General features: G+C 39.2%; 1 protein-coding gene across 2 annotated transcripts in view; it reads left to right on the forward strand.

Annotated features, from left to right (window-relative positions):
* Positions 1–14,107, forward strand: part of DAAM1 (dishevelled associated activator of morphogenesis 1) — a 155,343-nt gene extending 141,236 nt beyond the window's left edge. For both annotated transcript variants that reach the window (XM_090270937.1, XM_090270936.1), the window contains exons 21-25: positions 2,430–2,537; positions 3,900–3,960; positions 6,962–7,093; positions 10,134–10,304; positions 11,388–14,107. In XM_090270937.1, the coding sequence (XP_090127063.1) occupies positions 2,430–2,537; positions 3,900–3,960; positions 6,962–7,093; positions 10,134–10,304; positions 11,388–11,597 (682 nt within the window). In that variant the 3' untranslated portion in view covers positions 11,598–14,107. The remainder of the gene's footprint in view (positions 1–2,429; positions 2,538–3,899; positions 3,961–6,961; positions 7,094–10,133; positions 10,305–11,387) is intronic.
* Positions 14,108–18,079: the final 3,972 nt, after the last annotated feature.

Genomic DNA, 18,079 nt, shown 5'->3' on the forward strand with positions numbered 1-18,079 from the left:
TCTTTATTTTTCTACTTCTTTCTGCCTGTGAACATTTGGTCCCCCAAAGAAGCACTAGAATCTTATAAACCTGTAGTGCCTAGCAGAGAGCCTTGCTTCTAAGCCCTCAGTAAATGTTCAGTTGAATCTAATCAAAGGGCACAAGGGTGGGACAGTCAGCATTAAGGGTGCATTCACTCTGCGTTAAAGGCTTGTTTCTGATCATGACAAGAGGATGATCACACGTGTGCCTTAGTTTTTTTAACCTTCAAGAAGTCAGTCAGTCAAATGAGGTGTTATTTGGATAGCAAACATGTGTGAGCACTGATCTGGTTTTAAGTCTTTCTACACTAAGAAAGGTATATGTAGTAGAGTAAAATTAATTTCTCTAAATAACAAACCATTTCTCCAAAATAATGAAGAAAAATGGCATTTCCCTTTCGCCCCCTTGGGCTGCTCCTCCTGTAGCAGCAGATGGGCAGTCACATAGATTCTGTGAACGGCAAAACTGATGTGCAGCCGTACAGCTGAGCGTCTGCGAAGTAGGTGGCAAGAATTTTTAGCCACTGTTTACTTTGCTGAGCAATTGTTCTCTAAGTATTGAGAGACGAAAAATAAGGGGATTTTTTTTTTTTTAAACATGTGAGCCAGTTGACTCTTAAGCAGAAGTGGTTTTCATTGTTATGGAAAAGAAAATTGTGTGACAACTCTGCTACTTTAGCTGGAGGTGCGTGGGACTGTTGTGACATAGATTGTGAATTAGCAGGCTACCTAAAAATTAAGGAAATGTTTTAAAAGAAATTCATTGTCCCCCGCCCCCCCACCCCCGATTATGATAATTTTCAATAGACTAGTAGTTCTTGATCGTGGCTGTTAATTGGGCTGACCAAAAAGTCCGTTTAGTTTTTTTCATAAAATAAAAGACACATTTTTTTTTATTTTCACCAATAACTTTATTTATTTATTTATTTTTACCAATAACTTTATTGATTTGGTTATTTGGATATGTTGGCTATCTCCCACGTGGTATAACATTAATTCTTCTTTTTTTATTTAATCTTTATTGTATTTTTTCTGTTACCATTTATATTGTTCTTAATTAATGTCTCAATTTGATTGCTTTTAACTTCAGCTGATCTACCAGACTGTGGAGCATCATCCAGAGAGAAATCTCTAGCATGAAGCTTCACAAACCACTTTTGACACGTTTGATCAGTCACAACACCTTCTCCATACATTGCACAAATTTTTTTTTTTTTTTTTTGCATTTCAGTTGTGTTTTTACCTTGCCTGAAATGGTAAATCATAATATGCTGAAAATGTTGTATGTTTTCTTTCATATTCAGTATTAAAATGACTACACAAAAATTCACCAGTTTTGCTGTTTTTTAAAAATTCATGCTGATATGACAGCTGTTACAATATAATCTAAGAAAACTGTTTCAAATGAAGTTAAAGACAACAAAGCAGTGCCAGAGCCATCTTACGGGAAAAAACCAAACCAACTTTTTGGCCAACCCAATAGATCACTGGGGTGTTTTTAAAAATAACCACACCTGGCCCGACCTCATTCCAATGAAGTGAATCTTAGTTTGGCCCAGGTATCTGGGGTCCAGGTGATTATAACATGCAGTGGAGTCAGGGACAACAGGACCAGACTACTGTAGCTTTGCCTAATAGATAGTGTTATCAGGGCCTGCCTTTTCAGCCCAGGTCACTCAGGGTTCAAGCCTGTCACCACTGGAGAGGGAGGTGGGTTATGCAGTTAGGAGCCGGCATGTTGCTAAAATTAGGAAGTGGGTTCTTGGCCACCACGATATCATATCCATGATGGCACAACCCTGGCCCACTTCCAGGCCCAGCACTGAAATAGGGAGCTTTCTAACATTCTGACCACCTATTGCTGCAACAGCAAAAACAAATGAGTCAGAGAGGAAGAGTTATCCTAGAGTTGAAAGAAACCTTCAATGAGAATTATCCATAATTATCATCAGTGAGTTGCTGCTGTGTACTTTCAGACTTGAAAATAGCTGTGCTCATTAATGGATTAAACATGCTGCAGTCCCCACCCCACCCTGCTTGTTATGCATTCTTGGGGCTCACCTCTTTTGTGGGTGGATGCACTGGGAAGGACTGTCCCCACTAGTAATGGTTCAGGACATTTCCATCACCCATCGCATCGCCCAGCTTTTGGACAGTATCCATTATGGGCCAAAGAAGTAATTCTTCTTCCCTGCCCTTCCCTTGTAGAAGAGGTATGCTTCCTTTTGAAATATATTTATGTAAATTTCATGTAGGCTCTCCCTCTGTCCCCTTCTCTTGAGAATCCTTGCCTTATCAGAACCTCCCAAGTTTGATATTAATGCAGGAATATAGGTTCAACCACTTGAATATACAAATCATACGTAGATACCAAACATGGTTAATATTCTTTCCTTCTTTAATTATAGGAACATTACACTTTTGCACTATCTCATAACTATTGTGGAAAATAAATACCCCAAGGTTCTCAATCTAAATGAAGAACTGCGGGACATTCCTCAAGCAGCAAAAGTAAAGTAAGTACTTACAGTGAATTTTTTAGTTTTTTTTAATATCACTTGGACTGTGCTTTAGCCACTCAGGGCGTTAATTAGCTTTGCCTGAAAAGGGTCCTTCTGTTTGCATTCCCCTGAATACTGGTATATGAAATAAAGTTTGAATCTTATCCAAATCACTCAAATGTGTTACATGGTTTTGAATATATGTGTGTGTTCTAGCTCCTTTGGAATACTCCTGCATGTAATGTTTAATTTCCACAAGACCTTATTATGAGTTTATTCAGAGTATGTATTGAGTTAAGGAATGTGGTTTCACTAGTACTTTTCAAAGGCAGTTCTATTGAAATATAGGTAGTGAAGTGAGGGTAGAAGGGTAAGCAAATAGAAGACCTGAATGTCAGGGCATACACAGCTAGTAGCTTTCACATGGGCACACACACATTCCCAGAAACCAAGGCAGCCTTTTAATGAAAAGCAGTCTTTATGCAAATGAAGACACTAAAAATAAAAATGGAAAGTTGCCAAACTTTTACCACAAACTTCACACCACTTTTCAGAGACTGAGGAGCAGGCAATTTTCCTTACTGTTTTCTCTCCTCCTCCTTTTGGCCTTTAAAATTTTTTTTACTGCATCATTTTGCAGTGAATTTGAAAAGCATGGTAAGCAGGCTAACTTCTCTTTGTAGAGTTTGGTAGAAATGTACCATGTAAGACATGAAGTTAAAATGTTACAGTAAATGAAGTGTTGGTGAATTTGTTTACATGTGAATTATCTGCAAAGATAAAGTTGTATTCTTTCATTTAGAAGTTGTCAAATAGAAAGCATTATGGGAGAAACCCAGGAAGCTTTCTCTGTTTAAAAAAATTAAAAAGCAAAAGCGATGAAAACTAATTAATACAACCTTAAGAAAAATCATTGTTGACTGAAATTTAAGCCATCACCTTGTAATTTTCGCACTACCAGAGCCTTTGTGAATAGCAATACTATCAAAGAGCACAGCGTGAATGTGGTCGTGGGTAAGCTCGTGTTTCACTTGCTCAAAGGGAGCCACACAAGGCAACAACTTCGTTTCACATTGAGTAATTTGCTTACTTGAGATTTTTGAGATTAAAACATGAAATATTTTTGTACAGATGAAAAGATATTTTTGTTCTGTTATTTTTAACCTATAAATTATAACTGCTGGCTGTGGAAAATAAAAAACATAATTCCACAAGTTTAAAATAGTGTTGTCTTTCTGTGAGATATGAACATTGAAGAGAATTTTAAACATTTAAAGTAAACTGGTATGGACTGCCAAGCACGGAATATTAAACCCATCATATATTTAATATGTATAAGTCCCATGTTGCTTACTAAAATGTTGCTGTTTGCAACAGCATGACTGAACTGGACAAAGAAATAAGTACCTTGAGAAGTGGCCTGAAAGCAGTAGAGATGGTAAGTATGTGTTTCTTGTTCTAATTCCCAGTCTCGTCACTATGTCTAGTGCTGGTGGTATCCAGCAGATGAGTTGCTGGTTGCCATAGCATGTGGTATGTCCAGATAAACATCTATTGATTTAAAAGAACAGAACAAATCAGCAACATTGAAAAAAACAAAGGCCGGTTGTGTTTCGCCCGGCAACTCAGTTGCAGGCAACAGCATGTCATGGGGGTGTCACTGGGAAGCTTCCTGCCTGCGAGGCAGGACTCATCGAAGTGGGTTGGGCTAGGTAATCTTCGAGGGTCCTCTCAGTGTCCCCATTCTGTTATCGAGTGATGTTTGCTCTCTCCATAGAGTAATGGAACTTCTCTGTTGACTTCAAGGTGAATATTTATTGAGCAGACGCTTGGGTGTGCTGTCTGTTCTCAAGGCAAGGGATCATGATGATTCAGAACCTTGCCCTCCAGGTGTTGCAGTGGCCAAGCATAGTCAGTCCAGAGAACATTCACGTTTGATCAGTTTGACCACGTCCAGATAAGCACAGCGATTACACAGGTGCCTTCAGGAGGAAGAGTGGATTTAGGTTAGCCTGAGCCTTATGGCATGACTGGCATCTATTAGAGGAAGCTTCTCTTCTGGAGGAGATGAACTTTGAGCTGTGCTGAGAAGAAGAGTGAGGTGAACTTAGGTGCATAGGAGGGAGGTTGCCCCAGGTATATGGTCAACCTGGCTCCAACCCCAGCAGAAGGAAAGCAGGTCAGACTGCTGGAGGCAGAGGAGTCGGTGAAATGGACCGTGGCCGGGGTGGTACGGTGCCACCTGGATACTGCACGAATGCAGGTCAGTGAGGAGGCAGGTCAGAGGATGAGTCACTGTGCTCCGGAGAGTGGACATAGCTCTATCTTGCTCTTGGCGAAGGTGACTGATTCACAGGCAGCTTGGGAAGGTGCCCCTCTCAAATATTTTTCAAAACTATGCCATAGAGAGTGGTAGACTTCATTAAAGACATACCTCTAATAAAAATTAGAGTTATAATGTCTAACTATTATTTTCTATTTATTTTTAATAAAGAGCATGTAAGGTTCTCTTTATTCTCAGGACGGGGGCGGGGGGCTGTTTAAAAAGAAAAGCAGATGCACTAATTGAGTGAACTCGTTCCTCCTAGCCCCAGTGGGCTGAGGGGACTGAGTGAGTACATTGGACGTCCTCAGCTTTTAAAGGCCAGACTAGTTAAGGGCAGTTTGGGACAAGGCTTGTTCTATTTCCTACCAGTAGAAGGCTTTCTTGAGGCTAGCGTGGCAGCAGTGACAGCCCTCAAGCCTGATCCTGGATGCTCTGACCCTCGTATCTGAGCAGTGAGCTACTTCACAGGGGTGGGGGGCCAAGGAAGTTCTGTGTTTGAAGTTTATTAAAGGTTAGTGTTTCTGGAATCTCTCCAGCCCCTGGGTCATGTGCACTGTCACACACTCTTCATAGAAAGGGGCTACAGAAGCCTCCCCTTTCCCCTGGCAGCTTAACTGTCAAGATGTAGCATGGGAAAGAAGTATCAGGAGGCAGGCATTGGCCTGTCTAAATACTCTTGTATCCTAATAGTGATTTGCACAAATTGATTATATTATTTGAAGATATCAAAGATGGAATTCTTTTGAAATTCTGAATTAACGAAACACTTTAAGACTGCTTTCATATCTGCACTTCACACACACACACACACACAGTGCTCAGCTTCCAGGCCAAAGTACTAGAATTGTGGCCATATTTTCCAATCAGGGCAAGCTCTGTAAACCATGAGCTTCTACTCTTGTTATTTCATTTGAGTCTCATTATGATGGAGATATTTCCCTCCTTTTACAAGTGAAGAAACAGAGGCCCACTTGTCATGGATCAGAACCAAATCAGTGGTGGAGCTGAGTCAGAATCCATAGCTGTAACCTCTACACTGCTGCTTGTTAAGTGCATCTGCCAAAGCAGGCGAAGAAGAAAATAGATCCAGGTTATAGATCCTGACTGTCAGGTGGTATACAGCAAAATTGTTACGGAGACTCTGGAGACTCTGGAGTCAGGCAGACCTGAGTTCAAATTCTGACCCTATCATATATCAGTTACTTGACTGTGCGTAAGGATTTTAAGCCCTCTGAACTTCATGTTATGTGCCTCTACAATGGGGATAATATGCCTCACCATAGAGGTGTTGTGGGATTAAATAAGAAAGTGCATCTGGCAATGGTTGGAATTAATTATTAAAATTAAATTTGAATTGAATAATCTGTGTGTTCATCACCATGATAATGGAGAATGTGGATAATTAACAAGGCACTGAAACTTCTTACCTGCCTGTTCACAAAAACCGAATGGTGTGGACAAGAAAAAAAAATAGTGCCCTGCCTGGTGTGCTCAGTGGGTTGAGTGCCAGCCTGCAAATTGAAAGGTTGCAGGTTCAATTCCCGGTCAGGGCACATGCCTGGGTTGTGGGCCAGGTCTCTAGCTGGGGGTGTGCACAAGGCAACCAATCAGTGTTTCTCTCTTACATCAATGTTTCTCTCCCTTTCTTTCTCCCTGCCTTCCCCTCTCTCTAAAAAATAAATAAAATATTTAAACAAAAGAAAGAAGGAAAAAATGGTAGCTGATTATGGTGCCAAACACTGCAGTTGAGACCCTGTTGACTCAGACATCATGGTGTAGGAAGTAGGTAGACTTGGAAGAGAAGGAAAGAAAGAAAAAAAACCTAGAAACCAGAATTCTTGTTTAATTTATATTAATTTTATTCAGATACTTATCTGCTTACATTTAAGCCAGTTATAAGAAATCACACTGATGAAGTATTCAGATGATTAGTTAAATGGCTCTTTGCAAATATGTGTGTGTACATGGTGGGCAGCAGGGCAGGCGGAGCTAGAGCATCCCAGAAGGTACCAGAGCCAGTTTCTGACATTCAATTTGAGGCATATGGAAAATGAGACAAGGTGTGTCTGTATTCAAAGCCTACATTGACGTTCTTTTATTTCCTGTGCTTTAGGAGCTGGAATATCAGAAGTCTCAGCCCCTGCAGCCTGGAGATAAGTTTGTGTCTGTCGTCAGCCAGTTCATCACAGTGGCCAGCTTCAGCTTCTCTGATGTTGAAGATCTTCTGGCGGAAGCCAAAGACCTGGTAAATTTCCCCTTGCACACTTGAGTGTTATTTGATAGGACTGGTACTTTCAGATCTTATACTATATTTTCCTTTCTAGGCCATGATCAATTAAAACACACCTTTTTGTCTGACTGGCCTATGTTGCCATTAGGTCAGCAACACCATGAAGTATCTGAATGGTGTAAAGCCAGTAAATAAACCAAGACTGTTTTCTCATGGTTAATAGTGGATCGAAGTACTTATCTCTGGGAACCAGAAGAGAGTAGATAATGCAAACCAAAGTTGGGATGAAATGTGAGGTCAGGGGCAACCAAGGCCATGCGCCTCAGTACCTATAAATAATATACTCTCCTGAGATAGACTCGGGAGGACAGGGTCCTCCCTCTTGAAACTTCTAGCAGAACTTACTAAATGAGATGCCTCTTAATCCTCAGTCTTGTTGCAAGAGAAATGTTTTTTAAGATATTACCTTTTTTTTTTTTAATCCCACCCCCAAGATGTTTCTTTTTATAATTTTTTCTATTTCAAAATTTTGTTTTCCTATAAAGGAAAAGTTGTAAGCTAATTACCAAGACTTTTTAAGCTTCCTGCGTGCTGTCTCTCTCTCTCTCTCTCTCTCTCTCTCTCTCTCTTTCTCTCTATTGTTATTTCCTCTTCCAAAACATATACACATTCATACACATACATAGGCACACATGCTCTCATTTCCTTTCTCATTGTCTATAAATGATATTAGGCCCTTACCACAGCCTGCTGAGTACTTCCATGCTGCCCATCTCCCAGTTGCCACAACTTTGGCTTTAACTTGAATCTTTCCTTTGAAACTTGAGAATGGATGTCATTTTTCTGTGGTCATGTGTTCAGTTATTTACCTGGATGCTTATTTAAGTAAGTGTACACACATATTGGTTAAAATTCAGAAGCACACTATGTTATGGTATATTAGATAGTCTCAATGTTAAGCCCCATTTCCAACATTATTAAATAAATTGAAAGACAGTATATGTTCAAATGACTAATGTCAAGAGGGCCAGCCACTGGTATCCATGATTGCAGTGAGTCAGCTGTGTCAGCCACTTCCACTGGGACAGCCCCTCTGTGTCTTGTGTGTGCCCCACCACTTTGGGGTATACACTCTGTAAGGGAAGGGGACACCCCCCGGCCCTACCCCAAACCAGCAATATAGTATCTACTTCATCAAGGGCTCAAACATTTTTATAAGAATCAACTAGATAGTTAACATTTGATTTAACACACACAAGAGTATATTTTCTTCTCTTTATTTTAGTGTGGGAACTTCAGTCTGGAACTAGTTTTCTTCAGATTTCTAAGACAAAAATATACATGACTTCATCGTCACTAGAATTTCTAGATAAAGAAATCATTCAGGATGGCTTGAAGTGCATGAACTTGAATGTTTTAGAAACACAATTATAGACTCCCTATTGGCCATCGTGTTCATACCAGAACTTTTAGAAATTAGCTTATAAAACCATGGAACAAGCTAGAGCACTGTATGTGGTGTGTGAAGAATGTTGTTTTTTCCCTGAAGAGCTCTGGTTTCTAATAGAATATTTCCAAATAAGTAAAATATTGAGAACAACTCCTCGGTGAAAGAAAAAATTATAAAAGATTGTTTATTATAAATTTAAAGATATGAAATATTTATAAAATGTCTCATATCTATACACATAACATAATAAAAATTTGTTTATTTAAGAATAAACATTGAGGGGAAATTGAAGAAAGGTAGTCAAAAGGTATGAACTTCCCCTAAGAGAGTTAAGTACTGGGGATGTAATGCACAACGTGAAGGCTATAGTTAACTCTGCTGTTTACTATATTTGAAAGGTGGTAAGAGAGTAGGCCTAAGAGTTCTTATTGCAAGGAAAGAACAGTTTTTTTCTTTTCTTTAATATCTATATGACATGGTGGATGTTAACTAAACTTATTATGGTAATCATTTCACAAATATGTAAGTAGTTATGCTGTACATCTTAAACTCATGCAGTGCTGTATGCAATTATAACTCAGTAAAACTGGGGAATATAAAAATAAAAGAGAATGGATATTAAAAACATTTCACTGAAATATCAGAAAAACTTAGTAAAGGCAAGTAATGCCAGAGAAATAAAACCAGTGAGAAACCCTTGTGGAGGGGGGCACTGCATATGCCTCATGGTCTAAATAAGAAAACGAAGATCTGGAAATTTTTAAATAGTTAATTAGACATAGGGAATGAGCATTTATTTGACTTTGAAGCTAGAAACACCATCCTTAGTAGCTTAGGAGTAATAGCCTTAGATCCTTACAGAAGGAAGAAAATTCTAACAAACAATTTGGCCAGCATCGAACATTATTTGGATAATTATAATGATGCGAAGACTCCTGAAAGCATGCCATCTCGAGTTATGAAGATAACTACCAGGAGAACTAAAATTAGAAACAGATAAAACTAAAAAGACTGGAAAGATTATTTTGTTACCATATACATATATTTTAATATAATTTTTAAAAGACTCCGTTAATAATCAGTCATTGTTTTCTAATTGGGGCCCAGGAAATAACATAATAATGCTGGCATTACTTATGATTAGCAAGAACATCTAAGAAGCACTGGATCCCATTTGCTTTTGATATTAACCATATGGCACCAATAAATGATATTAAACTACTTCAAAGAAAAGTTAAAAGTACAAGTTTCCCTTCCCCTGCTGAGTTTGCTATTAGTTTTATGTCTTGAGTGCTCTGCCCTATGATATTTTGCTTTCTTGTTTTTACTACTGTTTAGTTAATAAAAAGTCATAGGAGGTAATCCTAGATGTTAAGCTGAAATGAGGCGAACAAGAATAAATGGTTTTGAAAGTCAAGGAGTATTAAATTTTTATACTCTAGAAATGGCTGATAGACATGTCTGGCAGCCAAAGAAAAATACAGGCTCACTAAACTCCAGCAAGTTCAATTTGACTCAATTTGAGCTTGAGTCCTAGAGGGATTTCTGTTTGATCATGGAACTGTCTTGGAACTCCAGACTTCTTAAAATCTCCTTTTTTTCCAGTTTACTAAAGCAGTGAAACACTTCGGGGAGGAGGCTGGCAAAATACAGCCGGATGAGTTCTTTGGCATTTTTGATCAGTTTCTTCAAGCTGTGTCCGAAGCCAAACAAGAGAATGAAAACATGAGAAAGAAGAAGGAGGAGGAAGAGCGCCGAGCTCGCATGGAAGCACAGGTAAGAAGAGAAGGGTTCACTGGCTGGTTCCACCTCCTGGAAATTCTGTTGCTGCAACTCCTTGGTTTTTAAACAGCACGCTGGTGTGCTTGCAAGAATGGGGGCATCATGGCACTCTCTAGAACGTTGCTGGAAGGTTAAACTGGTATAAAGTTTCTCTTGGTCAATTTGGCAATCTATATCCAAAGCCCAAAAAGTTATATCCACATCCTTTGATCTGGAATTCCATTTCTTAGAAATTATGCTAAAGAAATAGTCATAAATGTGCACAGAGAGTACAGAGCTCTTTATAATTGCCCCAACCTGGAAACAACCCAAATGTTTACCAGCCAGGCATTAGCTCTAAATGATGTAATAGCTACATAATGGAATATTTATGCAGTCCTTAACAGTCATGTCTTCAAAGGTTATTGAATAATGCAACGAAGCTTACAAAATGATTTCTATATGAAATCTTTTTTTTTTTAATAAAATGAGTTTAAATATAAAGAATAATAGTGGTACAGTATTGCCCCAAAAAGTGCACAATAGTTACTGTTTTATAGTAGAATTAAGGATGAATTTTCTCCTTTTTGTTTATCTGAATTATCTAAATGTTCTGTAATGTATATGTGTTATTTGGCTTTTCATAATAGTAGCTCCTTCAGAGTGGGTTCCAGGCTTTCACGGTAGATACAGGCTAAGCCTTTGATGTGAGGAGAGTGGCCCGATGAATATTTGCTTTAGTCTTTCTGTACCATCAAAGAAACCAGTATTTGAGGTCTATTTAATAGTGATAACTTTCTTGTTCCATTACAGAAATATGAATAGCTTCAATTGCTCTTTTTTTTTTTTAACTAGAGTATCATGAGATTTGTCTAGGTCCTAGACGGTGGGACTCTAATCACAAAGTAGTGGTCACTTGTTCTTTGCTTCTGCAATGAGACCTCATGTCCCCTCTCTTATGACATCAAGTGAGATTAGTAGCTATGAATGAACATGGCTCGGTGGGGCTGAAGCATTGCGGTGTTTCACAGAGTGCGTCATCACTGAAAACAAAATACAACACTTGGTCACTTCTAAGAGGGTGCTTTCTGTTTGCAGCTCAAAGAACAACGTGAAAGGGAACGTAAAATGAGGAAAGCGAAGGAAAATAGTGAGGAAGGCGGAGAGTTTGATGACCTGGTTTCAGCTCTACGCTCAGGGGAAGTGTTTGACAAAGACCTTTCTAAACTGAAACGGAATCGCAAACGCATTACCAACCAGGTGACGGACAGCAGCCGAGAGAGACCGGTTACAAAACTTAATTTCTAATTCTCCTTGAAAACTTTTTTAGAAAGCTCATTAGCGGCCCGTTGAAGCAACTAGAACTTTTCATTACACTGCCTTGCAATCCGAACAGTGGCAATTTCTTCTTTCATCTGTAAGTGACTGTGTGAATGTGTGTATGTAAATGTATGTGTATATGTATATTAAAAATGTATATAGAAGTCTCAGTGTTGTCTGGAGACCTATCTGTATGGTTTTTGAAAACCTCTGTTAATGTTTGTGCTCAGAAACCTATTGTGTATGCATTCATATTGAGTGTGGCTCATTTTCTTCCCCTGAACACCACGACCGTTCAGAAGCACAATACTCTCTCCTGAAAGAGATGACAGAGACATTCCCTAGAGTAAGAAGAAGAACAAAAGAGAAGAAAAAGCTTGAGAAATATTTTATGGTTTCCAAGCTTGGTGTAACTTCAAATTATTTTCATTGGTGAAACTGGTGTTGGAAAAATATAGATTTAAAATGGTTTTTGATGGTTGACCATGTGATGCCAGTGTGTCGCATCAGTAACTGACAGGACCAGCTTAGACTTTCTGGCGCTGGCGTGGGGATGCAGTCTGTAAATGTTTATGGAGAACATCTTGCACACAATCTGAATTATGTAGAGTGTCAATCAGAATTTTTTTATATATTTAAAACTCAGACATCAATTTTTTTTCCTAATTTCACCAAGTTCTCTGCCAAGTGTCTTTCCATGGCTTTTGAAAAGAACACATCTAAATGCAGTCTACGCCCTTGTTAAAGAACAAGATTGCCAGAATGTGCTTGTTGCTCTAACAAGATAGATATAGAAATTTTAAAAATAAAATTTCCCACCCAAGACCTAAAAAGAGGACTTTTCTGAAGGGATAAAAATTATTTTTAAAAAACTTGTATGGGGTGCCTTCTTTTTTTTTCTTTTTTTCTTTTTTTTCTTGGTATTACCTATTTTCTGCTTTTTTAGGACAAGCTGCATCTTCTGTAAATATAGGTCTGGACTAAATGCACAAAATATCAACAACACAAACAGAGATGCCCAGATCTATTTATCTCTTAAGTATGTCTGAAGTGGTTTCCTGTTATATGTTGTCATTTTAAATTGTGTGTCAATAAAGCTACCTGTAAAACTTCAGTCCAAAAGATAAAGCTCTCAGGGAGAAATGAATAAAAACAATGAACATTAGAAAATAAAATATAGATGCTTACCATTAGCCTACCAACTCTTAATATCCTTAAATTATGATATATAAAGAGGACTGTTACTTTTTTGTTTTGTTTTGTTTTTGGCTTTGCTTTATTTATTTGTAGTGGGGGAGAGGGGCCGAGGTTCTCTCTTTTCTTTCCATCAATCCTGTTGTGGTTGGGTTTCCTGTGGAAAGAGTAGTTTGTCCTGTTGCACTAGAACCTTATTTACTCACTAAATTGAGTTTTTCAGTCAATTAACAAATATTTATTAAACACCTACTATGTGCCAGGCCAAGTAGGGCTACAATGGTAAGCAAGACAGAGCCCCTGCCCCCAAGGAGCTCACATTCCAATGGGGATATTAGGGGCGAATAGAATACCAATGTGTGTGCTGTACAGGAATCATACTATTTAAAAATAATTTGTATAAACTGTAATGCTTAGCACAGATGGCATGGTCTCTGTGCTGTGTGAAAGCTGTGAAATAGTGCTCTAAGAGTTGTCCAGAGCTGTAGTTTTACATTTTCCCCTCATTGCAAACTTAGTGACTTTCTACATATTATATGAAAGTAAATGACTGTAGCAAATAAAGCAGTCATAAATACACAGCAGAGGTTGCGCTCCCCCAACCCTTAGTTAACCAAGGTCAGCAAATACACCACATTAAGGGTGCAGGCGGAGACTTCGCTCGAGAAAGGCTTGGAGATGAGGAGTGGGATATGCCAATGGGCTTGTCTATTCCTTAACTAAAGTGCCTCTATGTATATTCTTTTCTATGTATAACAAGAGAAATTTGGTCTGGCTCAATTTTGGAACTGTATTTTGAGAATGGCTTTGTTTTACAGTTTAAGGAATAGACAAGTGGATGGAGAGTCACATAAAGGAGCAAGCTTGTATGTTATGTCCCTCTTGTCCTTTCTAATCACCCTCATTTGGATATGGCCATCCTGGTAGGCCTCCTTTGCCATTTCCATTTTTGGTTTCTTTCCCCAAAAGCTGTGGGCAGGTAATTCCATGTGCCATTGTTGGAGAAAAAAAAATCTACTTTTTTAGATTGGTGCTGGTGTAAGTAGCCACTTTTCTCTCTTGGGTGTGTATTTTAAAGATTTTTGTTTGTTTGTTTTTTTAAATTAATGCCAAAAAGAAAAAGCATTATAATTTGTAAACTTAATTATATGTCTTGTATCTTATTAGCTTAGTAGTTTGAACCACTTAGTGTTTAGGTGCAAGACTCTTCTTATAGTACCAAGGAAAAAAATGTTGTATGTGTTATGAAATTGTACATTTTTTAAAGATAGCAATATGCAATAAAGAGATGAGTTCATTGGGTGTATGTATATGCTTTCTATGAGTTATTGAAACAGCATCAAATTTCTTGGCACTTTCCACCATCAAATTTAAATATTGCAAATTATTTACTAAATCAGAAATATATACATATCTTTTAACTTGTACATACTAGACCTAGAAGGGTATAGTTTTCTCCTGTGGCAGAAGTCTATGTCCACAGACTACCATATGCTACTTATTTCTATAACTCTATAATCTCTATGATTTATAAAGTTTCATGGTGGGGCTACTGATGAAATTATTCAACTGGGTGTATTGAAAGACTCTAGTCTCTAGAATCAAAACCTATTTCATTTTGAATCTTTTCCTTTTTAAAAATTAATTTATGGTGTAGGTCAATATGGAAAGTGTTACCTGTACAGAACAAGGAAGGTGTTTTTTATCCTCTGGAAATTGGGGCTTTCTCTTGGTCCCACATCACTTTGGCTGCCTGGCTGTCCTCAACCCATTTTGAAGTCAAGCTGAAAACTAATGGTTGCAGTGGTTGACAGAGGACCCAAGCACTTTTGACCTTCAGAATGGATTCATGATGTTCTTATAATTACCAATCATCTTGTGTTTCATCTAGTCACTGGGTAATGGGTAGTATCTGAAGGCTACTTTGTTCTCTTAGGCTTTGCTCTCATTCAGATGGAAAAGAGCCTTCTGTCCCTTTGGACAAATTTTATGTTCCATCCCTCAAACTGAATGATTCTACCATTGCCTATTTGTACAGTTGAGCATGAAGCTCCATACAGAACCACCTAGACCTTCAATTGCCCTTGGTGTGTTTAGTAAAAATGGAGGGGAAACATGAGACTCTCAGATCACTAACTACACTTTTATGTCTTTAGTTTCCCCCCAAAAAATCATCACTGGGGAAATGTGCTTCTGTCAAAATGTGAAGCTATTCAATCCCTCCAGAAATTTGCCCCTTTTCTGTAACCTAACATGGGTTTATATGAGGCAAAAGGATAATCTTTATTAAACTAATTTGAACACAATTATTAAAAAACCTTGTTCTGAAACGAGAGGGGTTTTATTTTGTGTGTGTGTGTGCATGCACGTGAGATCTTGTTTTCTACAAAATAGAAAACGTTAATTAAGAACTCCCAAGGTTTAGCAGTTACTTGATGCCATCAGTTCCATAAACACTAGCTTTGCAAACCATTGGATTGTGTGTAGAAACATAAAAAGTCAAGGTTCTAGGGCTTCTTGCATCAGGTCATCTATAGACCATTACTATGTTGAGTTTCGTACCCATTTTCTCTGACTCTCTATCCCTATTTCCCCTACTAACATGAAGTCAGCTGGAGTCTTAACAACTTGTTGAGTTCATACTTAAGAGATGGCTTAAAATCTGTAAATTCTTTATCTTACAGAAAGTTTGGAATCTTAGAGGAAGGAGTTTCTTGTTTACAAGGATTTCTGTGTTTTCCACAGCAGAGACCAGTCAATATTATTTTTCATCCCTCTTGTGGGGAAACATCAGATCCAACCTTTGGACTCTTCCCAGACACACTTTTGTCTGCTGTGATCCACTGTGTGTTTCCATGGCATCAAGCGAATAACATGAACACAGGATTGCACATGAGGGATTTTTGACAAAGGAGATCCCTATTTTTATCACACTTTGATATATTTGTATTTTTCATGGGAGAGAGGTTTTGGAGTATAATGTTACCCTGCCATTCCAGTGAAGTATTCTCTCCTTCTCTGCCTGTGGTTTCTTTCACTGAGAGAAGGAAGAAAAACAGTTCAATGCTGGTTTTCGGTACCATCTCCCATTTCATTTTACATCCACTATGGCCATGTGGGGACATTTCTGTGCATCTGTAGTCCCCATGTGAGGATGACTGTTTCTTGTTAGTGATCTTGTCCCCTCCCCCCACCCCATCCCAGCCTCCAGGGTAGAGAAACTTTCTTATGTCTAATGAGATTTGAGGACCATTTGACAATTCTGATACTGGAAGGGATGCTCAGAAAGGAGGTGATAGTGATGCTGAGTAATGACTCAGGCAAACAGGCACAGGGAAGGGACGGAGATACCTCTACCAGCTTCTTAAAAAGAGAAAAGCCCCTATGTGCATGGATAAGACACCCCTTCTGAATCAGGTTAAGTTGTCCTACTGCCTTGTACATGCCACACAATCACTGAGCTAAACTCCCTTTGATAACTTATAGTGCCCCTTGACTTCCCCAGTTTATCCAAATCTGTGTATATCTAAAAATAAAAAAAAAAAAAAAATAGCCCAACAGGGTAGCTTCTCATACTTCCTTATACTTCCAGTTCAGACCACCACCCTCTAAGACTTCAGCCCCGTCTCTAAAACCTCCTGATTAACTCCTTGGCCAATAGGACCAAGCTGTTAATCCACCAACTCTACTTCAGGAGCTGGGGGGCAGGGGGTGAGCAGAAATGAAAGGATGGCTTTGTCCTAGTGAGCTATCCACGCTTAGGCAACTCAGATTATAAACCATTAGGATTTCCAGTTGAATACAGTTTCTGCAAGTTGTTAGAGGACTCACAAGAAGAGCCTATCCTTCCTCCCACCTTCCCTCCGTCTTCTCTCAAACCAGCTTCATTCCACCATAAAGACTTCATTAGTAGGATTTCTCTTTAAAAGACTTGTAGAAACAGTCCTCTCCTACTGCCTTGAATGTGAGCTATTTGACCCTGAAATGCAACAATTCAGTGACCTGACATTTTTATGGCTGGTGAGTTCCCACTAACAGCTTGGTCTTTCGATGTCCGCAGAAGTGCTGCTAGGCATGGGGTCATGTAGCCCTGTGTCACGAGAGTCACTGCTAAAGGATTAGCACAATGGGAAAAGGAGCCTCTGCCACGTGATCTAGAGAAATGATGCTTCAAGGACAATTGGCATTGGCTCCCCCATTAGGATGGGGCAAAGGTGACTGATGAATCCTAAAACCTCCTATAGCCATTAAAGTACTCCCCACAGAAGGCTGCCCCCAGGCTCCCTTGTGCTAATTTGAAAGCAACACAGTAGAACCTCACAACTCCGAGTTCCAGAGTTGTCTATTGCCATCAGACATGAGCTGTAACCTCAGGTGAGTCTCCTAAACACCTTCACTTCCCTTTTTGGGAGCTTGGCAAAGCAGTTGCAAAACTTCCCATTACCAAGTGGAGCAGTCCTGCCTCTGAGGCTCCTGCAGCCAATTTACTAACAAGAATGGAAATCCCCTGACCAAACTGCCTATCAGCCACAGCCTAGAAACCGGGTCTCTGCCCTGGCTGGCTGGGAGGGCAAGTCCTTAGAGTGGATTCCACTTCATTAGTAAAGAGGCTCATTCCAGGGTCTCCTCTTGTTTTACCAGATAACTGTGGTAATGTGGATCCTCAGAGCCCCATTGGGGCTGCACCAAAACCGCCTGCATTGATTTACTCATAAGATCAACATATATTATTAAAGGGCTTTTCCCTGCAAAAGTGGTGACTTAAGAGTGTGGTTGGAAGAAGAGGCAGGGGCAAATCAAACTAAATGGATGGGCCCGCTGTGCTGTTCCCTGGAGTGACCGCACCTGGACTGCTGTGTTCTCAGGGACAATGCATTTTAGGAGCAACGCCAACAAACAAAAATGCATCTGGTAAGGTGGTTTAAAAACTGACTCAGAAGCATCCACTGACAAGAAACATCTATCCTTTAAGACATATATATTATAAAGGAGATATGGCAGCCAGCCTCAAATATTGGAACAGAACACTTATTCTGGATTTCACCAAAAGACAGGACTACAACCAACAGGTAACAGTCACCAACAAATTACTTTCATTTTTCTTAACCCGTAGAGAACTTTTGAACTCCTTTGATAACCAGCAATTGAACAGGTGCCGCAAGAAGATGCTGAGTCTGTCCATCCTCAGAAGCAGTCAGACCTCTAGACGGGATGCCTAGAGACTGGATGACCATCACAGCAGGGCCGTCACCAAAAGTTTGGGACTAAGTGGCAGA

The sequence above is a fragment of the Furipterus horrens genome, unplaced genomic scaffold (assembly GCF_987537825.1).
Source record: "Furipterus horrens unplaced genomic scaffold, mFurHor1.1.pri manual_scaffold_3, whole genome shotgun sequence".
Taxonomy (NCBI): Eukaryota; Metazoa; Chordata; class Mammalia; order Chiroptera; family Furipteridae; genus Furipterus; species Furipterus horrens.